Below are 16,831 nucleotides of genomic sequence, written 5' to 3'. Positions count from 1 at the left end.
CTCACTGCAGCTCTGACCTCCTGGGTTCAAGCAATCCTCCCACCTCATCCATCTGAGTAGCAGGGATTACAAGCGTGCGCCATCATGCCCGGCTGATTTTTAAAATTTTTGGTAGAAACAGCGTCTGGCTTTGTTTCCCAGGCTAGTCTCAAACTCCTGGATTCAAGTGATCCTCCCACCTTAGTCCCCCAAAGTACTGCAATGACAGGTGTGAGCCGCTGCACCTGGCCCAAATTTCACCTAAGGGGGGTTGTGCTAATTAAGACGTGTCAAAAACATATTTCCTTGAAACTCAGTACATCCTAGTGACCATGCAGTAAACAAAGTTAGAGATGGTGTATCTGTACAGTTGCCTTGTAAATAAAGGAAACCTGTCTTTTGCAGCTATATTCCAGTAGGCAGGTAACAGAAAAATAGACCTAAGGACATAGTTCTTTGCTCCGACTTCTGCCTGGTGTGCCAAAGAGATTAACATCCTGCCAGCAGGAGAAACCATCCTGGGTGGGTCCAGGGCAAGAGGGCCGGTGTAGCTCAGGGTACGGCTGGGCACTTTTTGCAGCCCAGATACTGGGAGAGAAGCAGACTGGTAGAATGGTGGCCAGCTGGGGGTAGCACTGGGTTGGATGTCAGCAGTGTGATGGGCCCTGGCTTGACTTGGCCTCCAGCGTGGCTCTGAATGAGCGGGGAGAGCTGGAGAGACAGGCTTGAGTTTCCTGCTGTTACCTATTTTGTAGGTGTCAGTAGCAGATGGCGGATGCTCTGCGGTGGTGCAGCCGTCTGCATGCCTCGTTTTTCACTAGCCTGTGAGTCACTCAGCCCAAGGGCCCCCATCCTTCACCTCCATGGAACAGTGCCCAGTTCACAATGGATGGGCTGTAAATGTTTGGGGGCTGGTGACCAGGGTACCAGGACTGGGCAGAGTGGTCTTAGAACACTTTCAAGGAAAATACATTTGATCTTCGAGATTTGGTGAACTCTGAGTTATCAATTGTGACTAAAAGTAGATTTAAGATCAATGTAGCCTGAAGGCCATGGACCCATTTTACAGTTGTGGGCTCCCAAAATTCAAGTTGCTGCTGGTTCATCATTTGGAAAAGAATTCGAGACACAAAATCAGGCCGCAGGGACAGCCAGAATATCATGGGCCTTTGGCCTCCACATCTCAGTAATAGGAATGAAGGGCCACTGGAATACAGAGCAGAGGCTGCCTTCAGCAGAAGAACAAAGCCAACTTACTGGGCATCTACTAAGCTCTAGATTGGGGATGGTGGACTGGGTGCTGAAGATGGTGATGAAAGACAGTGTTCCTGAACCCTCAGTGGGAGAAGGGGAATCAGGCTTTACTAACTATAGGTAAAGGCTAGTGTCATGTTAGGAAGACTCTGGTATCCACAAAGGGCAATAAGATACACATGGGTTTAAGTTTTTTTTTTTTCTTTCTTTCTTTCTAAAGAAGAACATGGGTTTAAGTTTTTAAGATGAAAAAAATCAAAAGTCCTTAGTATAGAAACATGGTTGTGAGCAAATATAAAACAAACTCATCAAGCCATTCACTAGAACTAGATGAACTAGAATTAGTCATTGCATCCCCAAATACTCATCATTAACTAGTCCTAACATTTATTTCCTTAGAAGCTTTAAGGAGATAACTTTATGCCAAGGCACAATGCCTACAGCAAGGAGTTATAAAAACACATTATCCCAGAACAGACCCAGGCTGGAAATATTTAATACCTCAAGAAAGGCTAAAACATGGGCTGGATGCTATGGCTCATGCTTGTAATCCCAGCACTTTGGGAGGTTGAGGCTAGCGATCACCTGAGATCAGGAGTTCGAGACCAGCCTGGCCAACATGGTGAAACCCTGTTTCTACTAAAAATACAAAAAATTAGCTGAGTGTGGTGGCTGGCACCTGTAATCTCAGTGACTCGGGAGGCTGAGGCAGGAGAATCACTTGAACCCAGGAGGCAGAGGTTGCAGTGAGTTGAGATCTCGCCATTGCACTTCAGCCTAGGTAACAAGAGCGAAATTTGGTCTTAAAAAAAAAAAAAAAAAAAAAATGTTAGCCATGTGGTGTGTTTGCAATGTGTCGACTAAGCCAAGTTGGAAACACATGTCCCAGAATTCCTTCCCTGCTTAGTTCTGGGTTAGCAAGGACCAATGACCTTGTGTGAGATTTGAGAAGTGGAAATAATGTAGTGGCCACATTTGTTTTTTCTAATTTTAGAGACAGGGTCTCACTCTGTTGCCTAGGCTGGAGTGCAGTGGCGTGATCTTAGCTCATTGCAGCCTTGAACTCCTGGCCTCAAGTATCCTCTAACCTCAGCCTCTCAAGTAGCTGGGCCTACAGGTATGTACCACCATGCGTAGCTAATTAAAACAGTTTTTTTTGTAGTAATGAGGTCTTGCCATGTTGCCCAGGCTGGTCTTGAACTCCTGGCCTCAAGCAATCCTCCTGCCTCAGCCTCTCAAAGTGCTGGGATTAAAGGTGTGAGCCACCGTCCCTGGCCTCCAGAGTGTATTTTAAAATGACACCTCTGCTTAATATGCTGGTGAGCTCCTCACTATAGCTATATTTCAAAGTAGACTATGTGGCCTGTGGCTCTGCTGCCATTTCAATTCCACCAGATGTGTGGGAATTCTAAGGAACTACCGTCTTCTTCCATGCACCAACAGCATCACTCCCCATACTAGAAAAACACCTATTTTAAAACGGTGTTTAAGGGCATCAGGTGACCTGGATGATCATGGGTTGGCTGCATCACCATTCTGGGTCCTCCCATTCTTGATTCTCCAAGGTTCCCATATCTTTAGAAGACAAAGAATTCCTGCCTTATAACCCATGCTTGAGTTGTTCTAGCTATACACAGAAGTTACCCAAACAAGAAGCTGCCAAAGATCTTGAGTTGTATTTAACAATGTTTCTTTCTTGGCATGTATTATTAAGGTCACATATGGAGATTCTGGGCAATTACAGATAGTGTCTTCTCTTTGTATCCTTCCCCTACCTCCCACAGAAATCTGCACGTCAGACAAGTAGTAGAGAAAAATCTGAAGGGAAGTACTGAAGGTCTACCAAAACTTCTCAAGACATCAGAGAATGTCCTTTAATGCACTTTTGTCAGTCATTGTCATTCAAATGCACAAGAGCCAGCTGATGGAAAAAATATGCAGCTGGGTTGGGGAATTCTGAGTTTCAGGATTTTGACTAACTGGCTCAAATTCAATGCATTTCATCGCCAATATTGGAGACAGTCTCCAGTCTCAGAGAATACAGGGTTTGAATGCAACACAGTAAAAGCGGAGTTGAGTGTGCTGCTAAGGCAACGGTAAGCATGGACAAAGCCCCTCACTGGCAGTCCTCGTGTTGTGGAGGTTGTGCAGGCTGCCTCTGAATTACTGAGATCACAAATTTACAGTCAGGAATCTTCTCTGGCTCAGCCTCAAGATCCCTAGGGTGATCTTTATTTTAGAAAAAAAGCATGCAAATAAAAGGAATTTATTACTGTTATTGTTGAGATAGGGTCTTGCTTTTTCAGGCTGGAATGCAGTGGCGTGATCATGGCTCACTGCAGCCTCAACCTCCCAGGGCTCAAGTGATCCTCCCATCTCAGCCTGTGACTGGGCCTACAGGTGCATACCATCACACGTGTCTAATTTTTGTACTTTTTGTAGAGATGGGGGTCTCCCCATGTTGCCCAGGCCAGTCTCAAACTCCTCAGCTCAAGCAACCTGCCCATCTCAGCCTCCCCAAGTGCTGGGATTATAAGCATGAATTACTGCACTTGGCTAGGAATTTATTTCATTACCAAATAATTTAACAGCAAGGAGGGAGCAATAGAATTCAAATCCAGAGATGAAGCCAAGAATTCAGAGGGCAGAAAAGGTGCCTAGAACCTGTATCGACCTGTCTGTAGACCTCAGAGGTCCTACTGACGTACTATTCCAGCACGTGTCACCTTTTTTGTAGTGTGAAAATTAGTATTTGCAGTATACATGACATCTCCTTAGGCCCTGAGAGTCTGTGATGAGGAGTACTGAAGACATATGCTACTTAAGAAAGAAAATGCATGCTCAATATGGAACATCACCTGAGATATGCTTACTTATGTTTCAGACATTTATTAAAGGGCACAATTAAATTTTATTTTGCAAATTGAGCCTACCTTAAAATCAATTTAAAAAGGTGAAATATCCACTGGTTAATGAAAAAACAAAAACCTTTTATTTTTCCAATTACTTGGTCCTTTTTAGCAATGATGCATTGTTCCATCGCTTTCACCTCAAGGTTGCTTTCAGGTACACCTTAGGGCAAAGAGCAGGATGATACTGTCCACTGCCCAGGCTGGAGTGCAGTGGCATGATCTCAGCTCACTGCAACCTCTGCCTCCCGGGTTCAAGAGATTCTCCTGCCTCAGCCTCCCGAGTAGCTGGGGTTATAGGCGTGTGCCACCATGCCTGGCCAACTTTTGTATTTTTAGTAGAGACAGGGTTTCACCATGTTGGCCAGGCTGGTCTCAAACTCCTGACCTCAGGTGATGTACCTGCCTTGGCCTCCCAAAGTGCTGGGATTACAGGTGTGAACCACTGCCCCTGACCTCTGATGTCTGATTTCTTCAAGTTGGCCCCTACCATCATTATTTAACCAATGTAGCTTTCTCTGAAAATCAAGCAAAAACCAGGAACAATGAGAAGTCACTTTTTTTTTGGATTTATTTAAAGAACACACAAAAAGGTGCATCTAAATGATTTTTTTTAAAAAAACAATGTTTTTAATTCATCATATGTTGACTCAGCAATCCATATGCAGCCTAAAAGGTGGTTGAGAGATATCTGTGGACTTCTACACAAATTGTTTAAGATTACTGAATTTGATACAAGAATACTCGAAGTGCCTTCTTGAGTGGTAACGGGCACCCTGCAGTTATTTGCTTGGAACCACTCACACACCCTTCCCCTCCCCCCACACACCCTTGCCAGTTCCCCCTGGTGAACCATAATACACACGTGGGAGACAGCTGGCATCATGTGAGTCTTGGAATAGCTTTCTTGTTATCTGCAAAAAGTCAGGTGGCCTTTTTAGTATCAAATTTCCATCTTGGCCTTACTGGAACCATGCTCTACAGAGCTTTCCAAACAGTTCAGCAAGGAAGCAAAATCAACTTTTGCTCTTATTTCCTAGGTGAGACTGGGGATTTAAAAGAAATATTTCATAAAAAAGACAAAAGCATAAATGAGAAATTAGAGGGATTTTAGTTATTAAAGGAAAAAACTCACAAATTGATTCCCTTTGTTCCATGGAGAAGAAAACTATTATAAAAGGAAAATAATTTGATTTTTAGGTTTTAAGAGGGCCCTAATCAAATAAAAGTATTTTGATAAAACCACCATAAAAATAAAAACTAAAATATAACTGCCAGTGTTTTTTAGGATTTAAAAAAAGTGAGATGTTCCAGGTTTAAGCGAACGGTTCCCTGGGTTGCCAAATGCATTCCCGTAAGTGTTTCTTAGGCTGAGGGAATAGAGAGCCATGCTCAGTCTGTTTACCCGTAAGGACTAAAATTCAACTACATGTACACATTTATTTTAAGACTTGCCCTAGTTCAATGCTTAGCTCAAGTACTGGAGATTTAGGCTACTGGCTGTACCTGCAAGGGAAGCTATCTTCAACTCTTTCACAACTCTCGCCAGAACAGAGAAGCTTGCTACAGCAGGAAAAGCGAGCAACTATGTCAAACCTGCAGGTGAAACCCCTAACGCAGAAGAGCAACTACTTACTTGTCAAGTCTACAGATTTTGTGTTTAAAAATTAAGCTTAGTATTAAAAAGTCAAAATTTTTTTGCATGAATGATAGAGGAGTGTAAATAAAGTTCCATAAACCAGGATACATATGCTTATGAGCCAGTAATTTAAAAAAGACAAAAAAAGCTGCATGGATCCTAAATGGATATGTAAATAGATCCACTCCAGGTCAAAAATATTGTAAGAACAAGCCTTACATTCTTAATATCAAGGATTAGAATGAAACAAGAAGCTAAACAGTAGCAGTGCTGGCAGAAGTACTGTGTATTGAATATTATTTCCTAACAGGAATAGAGAAGGGGAGAAAAAGCACAATTCTGATTGCTCTTTTCACATTTCAGTATCTTAGAATTTCATCCAAAATAGGAAAAGCTAATCCAGAAACTCCTGTCTGCTCATTATCATTGGTGAAGGGTGTTTTAGGAATGACAGGATTACTCCCCCAGGGACAGGCTGTGTGCGGTAGAAACCCACTCTCAGTAGGAGGCTGGCTGAGGAGGGGGACTTTGGGAGGTGGCTAAGTCAGCAAGCAAGTGGCCTCTGAGGTTCTGGCTTTCACGTCTGTGACACTGCTGTGGAACTGGGGAGACACGAGACCCCTCTACTGTGGGTTCTGTTGGTTAAAAATGCAACAGACTGGCCGGGCGCGGTGGCTCACGCCTGTAATCCCAGCACTTTGGGAGGCCGAGGCGGGTGGATCACGAGGTCAAGAGATCGAGACCATCCTGGTCAACATGGTGAAACCCCGTCTCTACTAAAAATACAAAAAATTAGCTGGGCATGGTGGCACATGCCTGTAATCCCAGCTACTCCGGAGGCTGAGGCAGGAGAATTGCCTGAACCCAGGAGGCAGAGGTTGTGGTGAGCCGAGATCGCGCCATTGCACTCCAGCCTGGGTAACAAGAGCGAAACCCCATCTCAAAAAAAAAAAAAAAAAAAAAAAAAATGCAACAGACTGCATTTTCAGCACTTCAGTCATTTAAAAAACAAAACCTCATCCTCCTTCCCCTACCCTACCCACCTGTGGGAAAGGAGAAATTCAAGAAGCATTTTTTTTTTAAAGGTTTCTGCAGTGCTATGAAAGGTCAAAAGTAAAGCCTAACAGCCCCATGTAGTTAGGATGTTCTTGAGGGACCCTGAATTGGATACTGAAGGCTGATAGAAACTGAAATGAGCTGGACTGAAGCTGCTGCCTCCCTCCCTCCACACCACAGTGATTTCTGTTTTGTTCCACCTGGAGTGGTCCCATGCCACCCTTCAGTGAACCCTCTGGGCAGCAGCAGGGGGCTGTTTTTGGGAAGCTACTGGTTTTGTTTTGCCATTTGCTTCCAGAATCACATAGACTATAACAAACTTGACATTAAACACTGTTCAGTCCTGAGTTGGGGAAATCCCATTGAGGAGGGGGCTGAGTTCATTAGGACTCTTTCCTCCTTGGCGTGGCGTCATACGTGGCCTTCAGGTTTCTCTTCTTCCACTGCATGACTGACTGCTAATTTTTCATTAGTGACCCCTTCTGAAGTCTTCTTGCTCATTGCTTTATTGGCCTCTTCCTAAGGAAGAAATAAGCAATCAAGAAGGTTAGAGGAAAAAGAAGTGAAGTAATTCCTGGCTCCTCCAGACTGTTTATCAGGTCCCAAACATAAGGGTATTGCAGTGATTTTCTCTCTGTTATCTGGATGGATAGGTCAGGGCTGTGCTACAATAGTTAGGGTGGGAGCTTCACCTTTCTTTGGTGTAAATGACCAGCTTGACCCATAGGACAGCCGTGGGATAATGAAGTCTGGGCATTCATGGAGACTGGGATGAGACCAGAGTACCAACTATGCTGTAGGACATATGTCTCTCCAGACAGACCTCTCCTGCCACATTTGCCAGGCTGGCTGCTCACCCTCAAGATAATGGGCATGATGGTGGGGCTCCTGTAACACCCCATTTCCTGGGAAAGTCGGAAGTCTTAATGAGGACGTATTACTTGAAAAAAAATCCTGATGGGTTTACAATTTTTCAAAAATGACAAATGAACCAGGGAAGTTGAGGCTGCAGTGAGCCATGATAGCACCACTGCACTCCAGTCTGGGTGACAGAGTGAGACACTAACTCTGGGTGGGAAAAATGTTGGTGCAAAACTGTTTTTGCCATTGAAAGTAATGGCAATTATTTCTGAATCAATCTAATACAGCTGAAGGGAATTTAGTTCTCTCATCTTTCACAACTTGTCCCTTGGGTGAGTGGAACTGCCGAACTGCCCTACTCAACCTTTGGATCCAAAGCAGCCTCTGCCTCAGATCAGATTGGAAATCGTTTTCCCTACTCTTGAGCCTCTTGGGTTAACTGTTCCTGTCCCCTAAAATCAAAGGGGCATGGTCAGGCTCTTGATCCACCTGCAGTCAGTGGGCTCTGCACATACCTTGGCATCCTGCTCTGCAAACTTCTTGAACATGTTGGCGTATATCCTGCGGTCCCGCTCATTGTGCTCCTTGGCCTTTTTCTGGCACATGAAGATCTGCAGTCTTGCAGCCTTGTTCTGGGGGTTTACTTCCAACACTTTCTCAAAGTCACCCTTGGCTGACTCAAACTCGTTCATGAGCAGCTGGGCTTCACCTCTCCTATACAAACCTTTCTCATTGGCACTATCCAGTCCAAGGGCCTAGGAACAGATAGCATATATTTCAGAAAAGATGAATTTTAAAATTCAGTAAACAGTTTACCAAAGCTCTCTTGCCAAAGGAGATGGAAATAGTGTATTTAAAAAATGGGGCTCAAGATAATTATATACTACTGATCAAAATTTACTACCCAAATTATTTTCTGCATGTAATGCAATTTCTACAAAGATCTCAAGGGGATTTGAGAGGGGCTCTTGAGAAGTTCATTTTCAAGTTCCTTGGAACAAGTAAGTGCCCAAGAATGGCTGAAAAAAAAAATGGAAGAAAGAAAAGAAATGAGGCACTTGTTCTACCAGAGAAAAAGACATATTATAAAACTACTGAAATTAAGACAGTTTGGTCACTAGTATGTGGACAAACAGCTCAGTGGGACAGAATGAATCATTCAGAAACAGTCATGTGTCTGCATATAAAAATATTTGAAAACAATGAAGGTGGTATGTGAATCAGTGGAGAGTTAACTTTAAAATAAATGGGGCCAGGATGGCAGCTATCCACATAGAAAGTAAAAGTCAAGGCCGGGTGCAGTGGCCCACACCTGTAATCTCAACACTTTGGGAGGCTGAGGTGGGTGGATCACCTGAGATCAGGAGTTCGAGACTAGCCGGCCAATATGGCAAAACCCCATCTCTACTAAAAATACAAAAATTAGCCGGGTGGGGTGCCTGTAATCCCAGCTACTTGGGAGACTGAGGCAGGAGAATCCCGGGAGGCAGAGGTTGCAGTGAGCCAAGATCGTGCCAATGCACTCTAGCCTGGGCGACAGAGTGAGACTGTGTCTCCAAAAAGAAAAAAAAAGTTAAATTCTTACCTCACATTATAAAAACAAAAATAAATTCTAGATCATATTTACATACAAAAAACAAAATGTTTCAATTATTTTTTATTTTAAAATACTTAAAATCTAATTTTTTTTTGAGGCAGGGTCCCACTCTGTCACCTAGGTTGGAGGGCAGGGGCTCAATCACAGCTCACTTCAGCCTCCATCACTTGGGCTCAAGCAATCCTCTCACCTCAGCCTCTGAAAGCCCTGGGGTTACAGGCCACAGGTGTAAACCACTGTGTCTGGCCTCAGTTATTATGATTATTTTTTCCTTTTTTAAGGAAAAGGGAAGGGAAGGGAAGGAAAAGGGAAGGGAAGGGAAGGAAAAGGGAAGGGAAGGGAAGGAAAAGGGAAGGGAAGGGAAGGAAAAGGGAAGGGAAGGGAAGGAAAAGGGAAGGGAAGGGAAGTGGCCTCAGTTATTTTTATAATCTTGGTGTAGGGAAGTCTTTTCTAACTAGAAAGAAGACAAATTTGATGAAATAAACATTAAAACCTTCTTTAAAGAGAAAGATATAATCAACAAAGTTAAAATAAAACTGCTGAGGTGTGATGGCTGACGCCTGTAATCCCAGCACTTTGGGAAGCCAAGGCAGGCAAATCGCCTGAGGTCAGAAGTTTTAGACCTGTCATCAGACCAACATGGTGAAACCCCGTCTCTACTAAAAATACAAAAATTAGCCAGGCGTGGTGGGAGGTGCCTGTGGTCCCAGCTACTTGGGAGGCTGAGGAAGGAGAATCGCTTGAACCCGGGAGGTGGAGGTTGCAGGGAGTCGAGACCAAGCCACTGCACTCCAACGTGGATAACAGAGACGCTGTCTCAACAAAAAGAAAGAAAATAAGAGAACAGGCTTCCTATTGCCAAAGAAAGGGTTAATAGTGATGCTATATGAGTACTTCTGTCAATAGAAGACAAATAATCTAGTCAAGGCTGTGCTGGGTGTGGTACCTCACAACTTTAATCCCAGCTCTTTGGGAGATCCTCATCTTTACAAAAATAAATTTAAAAATTAGCAGCATGTGGTGGCATGCACTTGTAGTCCCAGCTACTCAGGAGGCTGAGGTGGGAGGATGGCTTGGGCCTGAGAGTTTGAGGCTGTAGTGCACTACCATCATGCCTATGAATAGCCACTGCACCCCAGCCTGGGCAAAATAGCAACATCTTGTCTCTCCACACACACACACACACACACACACACACACACTCTCTCTCTCTCTCTCTCTCTCTCACTCTCACACTCACCCTCTTTTTCTCTCCACTCTGTATGAAAAAAAGAAAAAAAATGTATAAAATTAATAACTGGTCTTGGGAGACGGGATGTGATAGGAAACACTAATCCACAAAATTCAAAAGTAATCTCACAAAGAATGAACAAAATAGTTGCCTTTTGTTTTTCTTATCCTTTTATGTCTACCTTTAAGATACATTCAATGATTAGTTTTTACTTTTACCCATACTACAATATACATTGTTCACTCTGAGACCAGAAAGCTAAAATAGTATCAGCTGGTGTATAAATATCAGAACAGTACATATGATAAAACACTGTTATGGAGTACTGTGTGTAAGCGCTCAGAGACCAAAGACAGCGTTAAGACAAATGTAAAAATGAATAGGCTGCTGATGCTCTGTGGGCCTTTCAAATTATTTATGCCTATCAGTGAATAAATGATAATAAAAACTGACCTATATATATGCTTCATATGAACAGTTGCAGTCTGTTAAAGTCCAAAAAAGCTTAAGTTAAATCTGCTGTTATTAAACTGAACCTGAGGAGTTCTATATCTACTCTGATACAAACACTACAGTTATAAGGAAGACCATGGATAAGAATTACTTAATTTTAATCAAAACTTTTCTTCAGAATGCATTATCATAAACAGTCTAGGTATCATAAAAATCTGACTGTAATAACAATCTTTCTGAATTTCCCAATTAATACTGAGAAACAAATAATCCCAAGCATTCAAATAAATAAAACAAAGCAAAATGAAAAATCCTCCAACCTTTGGCTGAGAGGAAGCAAAAGATGGAGATGGAGAAAAGATCTGGAATATCTAAAGTCCATCTCACAGGAGACATGTGTTACCTTGTCACAGCATTCAACAGCTTTGGTGTATTCTCTAAGCTTCAAGTAGCACATGGCCAGGTTTAGAAAGGCAGCAAGCAGAAATGATTCAGAAGCTTTCGATTCCTTTTCTGATAAACCATATTCCATCTCTAACCAGGATACTATCTTCCCATACTGAATCACCGCCTGCACATATTTGCCTCCCTAGGAGAAAAAAGCGTCATTATTGGTACTTGGCTCTTGAGGGTACAAAAAAGAAGAGAATCCTCAAAGCAACCCCTCAAACAAACCCTGGTACACCTCCTCTTGGAGGTGGCTCTCCAGGTACCTTCCCCGTGGCCTTGTGAGCTGGTTTGGGGCAGCGCCTGAGCACTGCCTAGTGCTGCTCCCTAGCATTTCCATCGGTCCCTGTGGCAGGTGTGCAGCAAGGCTTCTGGGCTACTCTCTTTGGTGCTAATATTGTTTTTTCTTTTTAAATATTAAAGAATATTAGCATCACGCCTGGCTGTGGTGCTAATATTCTTTAGTCTTTCAAAAGGATTGTGACCAGTTTTAGACAATGCCACTAAAAATAAGAAAAGAAAGTTACTTTTTTCTTCAGCACTTCACAGCAACTACTATCTGGCCAAGTGCTAGTTCCAAACACAGCAAATCTTATTTGGACCAGTCTCTGTTGCAACTACTAAACTCTGTCATTTGTAGTGCAAAAGCAGCTCTAGACAGTATGTAAATCAATGAATGCAGCTGCATTTCAGTTGAACTGTACTTTCACAAAAACAGGCAGGGGGCCAGATTTGACCAGCACACTGTAGTTTGCTGAACCCTGATCTATAGGCAATGGGAATATGAATAATTGGATAAGCAGCATACAACATAAATAACAACTATAAAACAATATACATCACAAAGCAAAGGTCTGCCAGTCAGCTATGTGAGAAAAATCTTTCTCCTACTCATATTTTTGTTCTCACCTAATTAGAAGGAGAATTCTAACAATTTTAACAATCACATCAATTAATTAGACATATATATATGCTCATATAAGAAATTCTGGGAGCTGGGCACAGTGGCTCACACCTGTAATCCCAGCACTTTGGGAGACTGAGGCAGGTGGATCACTTGAGGCCAGGAGTTTGAGACCAGCCTGGCCAACATGGTGAAACCCCGTCTCTACTAAAAATACAAAAATTAGCCAGGCATGGTGGCACGTCCCTGTAATCCCAGCTACTTGAGAGTCTGAGGCAGGAGAATTGCTTGAACCTGGAAAGCAGAGGTTGCAGTGAGCCAAGATCGTGCCACGGCACTCCAGCCTGGGTGACAGAGTGAGATTCTGTCTCAAAAAAAGAAAAGAAAAGAAAAAAAGTAAACAACTCTGGTGCTGAGACAATGTGTTCACTGTGATTTTAAGATGAATGAAAGAACTGGGGGATCGCTGGTAAATACGCAAATAGAAACAGGAGTGCAAGCAGGGATTCTCTTTTGAGGAGGTAATGGTAAGCTCAAAACCACAGATACATCCTGCCAGATGGCAGAAGAACAGCCACAACTATTAGGACATTAAATTCAACACCGGAACAGCAGTGTTAAGACCACGTTAGTAGGATTTACCACAGTCAAAACAGCGCGTACATCTCATCGCCGAGTTGTCTCTCCCCACAAATACTCCAACCCTCACCCAAGGACTCTGAGTAAGAGAAAAACCATAGAGCAGGTCTAACAGGATGTGCCTGTCATACAGGACTTCAAGCGGGTGATGTAAGAAACGAGCTCTGCCTGTGGAAAGGAAGTCCTGATGTGGATTTTCTGGTGATGAAGATGGGGCAGACCTGTTCCAGCCGGAGGGCCTGGTGTGAAAGAGGGCCAGGCTACATCCCTTGAACATCCTTCTTCCCAAGTCACTCGCTTAGAAGAGGGAAGACTGGCACTAAAATCAAAGTCTGTCATTCTCTCTGCCTTAGGAATGTGTGATACAGGTTATTCATAAGAACAGGAAACCAGGGCATTTTATTATAAATACCGAAATTCTCGAGGAAATGAGATTTGCTATGGACTGAATTGTGTCCCCCATCCCAAATACCTATGTTGAAGCCCTCACCCCCAATGTGACATCTGCGGATGGAACATTTCGGGAGGGATTAGGTTTAGATGAGATCATGAGGGTGGAGCCTCATGATGGGATTAGAGCCTTTAGAAGAAACACGGGAGCTTGCTGCCCTCCGCCCTCTCTCCACTCACATGCACAGGGAAAGGCCATGTGAGGACACAGCAAGAAGAGGTCTACAAGGAACCAGAGGAGAGGCGATCCCCTGACACTGACCCTGCTAACACTTTGATCTTGGACTTACAGTCTCCAGAAGTAAATTCTTGTTGTTGAGCCACCCAGTGCATGGCATTTCGCTGTGGCAGCCCTAGCTGCTAAGACAATACTTACATTTTGTCATAGCCTTAGGCCTACCACTCCTCTTTTGGATGCTACCAAAAAAAAATAAATAAATAAGAATAAAGTCCTCACCAGTTTCAGGCTGGCATTTTCTTTCTGTCACCGCCTTTTCTCTTGCTGGTCTTTGAGGACAGGCAGCACGTCCTCTCCCTTTTGGAATATCCAGGGTTTAGCACAAAGAGGTCTTTGAGGACAGGCAGCACGTCCTCTCCCTTTTGGAATATCCAGGGTTTAGCACAAAGAGGCCTTTAATAAAGGTGTGCTGAGTAAATACTGAAGTCAAAGAAATATAAGTATGGAATCAAAACTTTTCTAAAGTGGTGTGGTGGCTCACGCCTGTAGTCCCAGCACTTTGGGAGGCCGAGGCAGGAGGATCTTTTGAGTCCAGGAGTTCAAAGCTGCAGTGAGCTATGCTTACACCATTGCACTCCAGCCTGGGCAACAGAGCAAGACCCTGTCTCTCTCTAAAAACAACAACAACAACAACAAAACCTTTTTCTATTATTGGAAGCAAAAAAGGTGTGGGTAGAAATGAAAGGTGTTGTTTCATTGGGATTATGTGGGAAGGACAGCATTTCCCCAGTCATGCCTCATTTCTTCATCCTCTCTCCTCCATCTCTAATACACCTATTAACTTTTCTGATTATCTCCTCATACATTGTATAGGGAAAGAAAAGAAGATCCAGGGAGGACAAAGACCTAGATCTGATCATTTCAGTAAGTTCTAAATAATCAGAATGGTGGAAGGCTAAGGTAAAGCAAAACAACAACAACAAAAACAGGCACTGACTTCTTAATAGTTCTTTTACATTTAGAGGGCATTTTAATTTTTTGAAAGCTCTTTCATATATATCATATAACTTTATTTAGACTTCAACTTCCAACGAATGAAAAGTCTGTCCTGTACTCCCTGCTTCTGAGGTACTAAAACAGTTCTCAACTGAGGGGTGATTTTGTCCCCTAGGGAATACCTGACATGTCTAGAGGCATTTTTAGTTGTCATAACTGGGTAGGATGCTACTAGCATCTAATGGGAAGAGGCCATGAATGCTGCTAAGTATTTTACAATGCACAAGACAGCCCCACACAACCAAAAATTATCCCACCCCAAATGTTGATAGTACTGAGGTTGAAAAATGCTGCACTAAAAGAAGGAAAGTGATAAAAGAGTGGACTCTTCTTAGAAATTTTTTTAAAACCTCAAATCCTAGAGTCATAAATGACTTGTTTCTAAATCACAGTCCTGGTATCTTGGAACAGCAAGGGTAGTGAAAATACAGCAAAGCCCCATGTATCTGAAGAGCTCAGAGGTTGAACGATTCTCCTTAACTAGCTTGTTTTAGAAATGCTTTCTTCCCAGGAGAAGCACAAGAGGGCGCAGGAATCCCATATCACTGCAGGGTCCTTAGCCTTCTCACCACTCTGCTGCCAAGTCAGAACAAAGAAAAACACTGACCAGGTGTGAGTTAATGCTCCTGTCTTGCAGAACACTGTCAGCTATGAGGGCAAATATCGTGTCTGTTTAACTGGCTTGCACAATGTCTGGCTTAATATCATGCTGTTACCTGTACTTAATAATTATTTTCAGAGCCAAAGAAAGAGTTCTTTCTCATTTTTCTTCTTTGGTATTCAAAGGTTGAAATGAGGATTTTACATCCTCAATGGCAAAATCATTCCCACTTAAAAGCTGAGTACAATTCAACCCTACTCAGGAGAGAGACTTTACCCACGTAGGTATAAACCAAACCAACAGATCAATGGAAACAGAATTCCAATGTGCAGATGAAATATAGATTTTTAGTTCAGCTCAGCTCTGCTCTCACCCACACATCTGGACTCTGTGCAAATGCATAACATGCCAAGTCAAATACCCTGGAAAGACAAGACCTGGGAGGGCTGTATGGCAGATTGAAACCCGCCCTCAAAGTTGGGAAGGGAATATGTACAGGAAACTATCTACTAACCATTTTGAAGTTTTACAGCTAAAGCGAGCAATACTGCTGGGATCTTTTACCTATAATTATAAAGGTGCCTCCAGGGAAGTTTTTAGTGGTACAAAACATTCAGAGACATTCTGGGAGAAAAGTCTTAGGTCAGTGGTTTTGAATCTTTCATTATTTTTTCCCCAATGGACTAATGTTTTGAAAGACTTTGTCTATCAAATTCCATGTTAAAAATAATTTGTTCCATATGTATGACTGCTGATCCAGATTTTATTCCAAGATTGGTAATTTTAAGAAGGTTCACAATATTACAACATACACAAATCACTCTTGCAGTTGTGATGCTAATAAGCAACAAAGTTAAGTAACTGTACAGACACTGCTTTCTGCTACTGATTACTAATTCTGGCCATCTCTCTGTAGATATTCAGAACACAGCTATATGACACATGGCTTTATAACATTATTTCATTACCAATAATGTTCTCCAAAATTCTGTATCATAGCAACCAATTAGAGCCTCTGAATAGCTGGGCTGTTTTACTACACTGAATCAATATAATTCTAGTCAAAGGCCAAAAGCCTTAAATCTTTCCAAACTGTGAATATTCTATTTAGAAGTATTGAGAAATATATAAAATACAGTTAAGGATTTTTATGGACTTCAGAAATACAGAAAATACCGTTAAGGACCCATGATCTTAAGAAATTTTGTAGAAACATTTTCCACTCTATTATTTTATGTATTTGGATATACAAACAACCCATTTAGAATCTTACTTGAATAGTTTATAAGTATCCAATATACCTCAATTAGAATTAAAAACAAAAAAACACTTGTTCTTGAGAGTTTAGAAACTCACAGAAATTCAGGCTGGAGGGAAACTTGGAACATTTATTCTAACTCCCCTATTTTTCACTTGAAAATATAACCTCTTTGGACCTTAAATGACTTTAAATCATTTGAAGAGTCACAAAGCCCATTTTTCCCAATTCCAAGCTCATTCTATCATACCCCAATCCTTTCTGGTGATCCATAAAAGAATTTAGTATACATGGCCGTGCACGGTAGCTCATGCCTGTA

The 16,831-nt window shown here is 42.4% G+C and overlaps 1 protein-coding gene across 2 annotated transcripts in view; it reads right to left on the bottom strand.

Moving 5' to 3' along the window:
• Positions 1–4,695: 4,695 nt before the first annotated feature.
• Positions 4,696–16,831, bottom strand: part of FKBP5 (FKBP prolyl isomerase 5) — an 89,059-nt gene continuing 76,923 nt past the window's right edge. Inside the window, exons 9-11 of one of the 2 annotated variants that reach the window (XM_012461601.2) lie at positions 11,383–11,568; positions 8,214–8,453; positions 4,696–7,356 (exon numbers count right to left, since the gene is read on the bottom strand). In XM_012461601.2, the coding sequence (XP_012317024.1) occupies positions 7,249–7,356; positions 8,214–8,453; positions 11,383–11,568 (534 nt within the window). In that variant the 3' untranslated portion in view covers positions 4,696–7,248. 2 annotated transcript variants of the gene reach the window in all.

The sequence above is a fragment of the Aotus nancymaae genome, unplaced genomic scaffold (genome assembly GCF_030222135.1).
Source record: "Aotus nancymaae isolate 86718 unplaced genomic scaffold, 86718_ANA_hifiasm-v0.15.2.pri h1tg000040l, whole genome shotgun sequence".
Lineage (NCBI taxonomy): Eukaryota > Metazoa > Chordata > Mammalia > Primates > Aotidae > Aotus > Aotus nancymaae.
The sequence above is the reverse complement of the archived record's forward strand: the minus strand, read 5'-3'. Positions and strand labels throughout refer to the sequence as shown.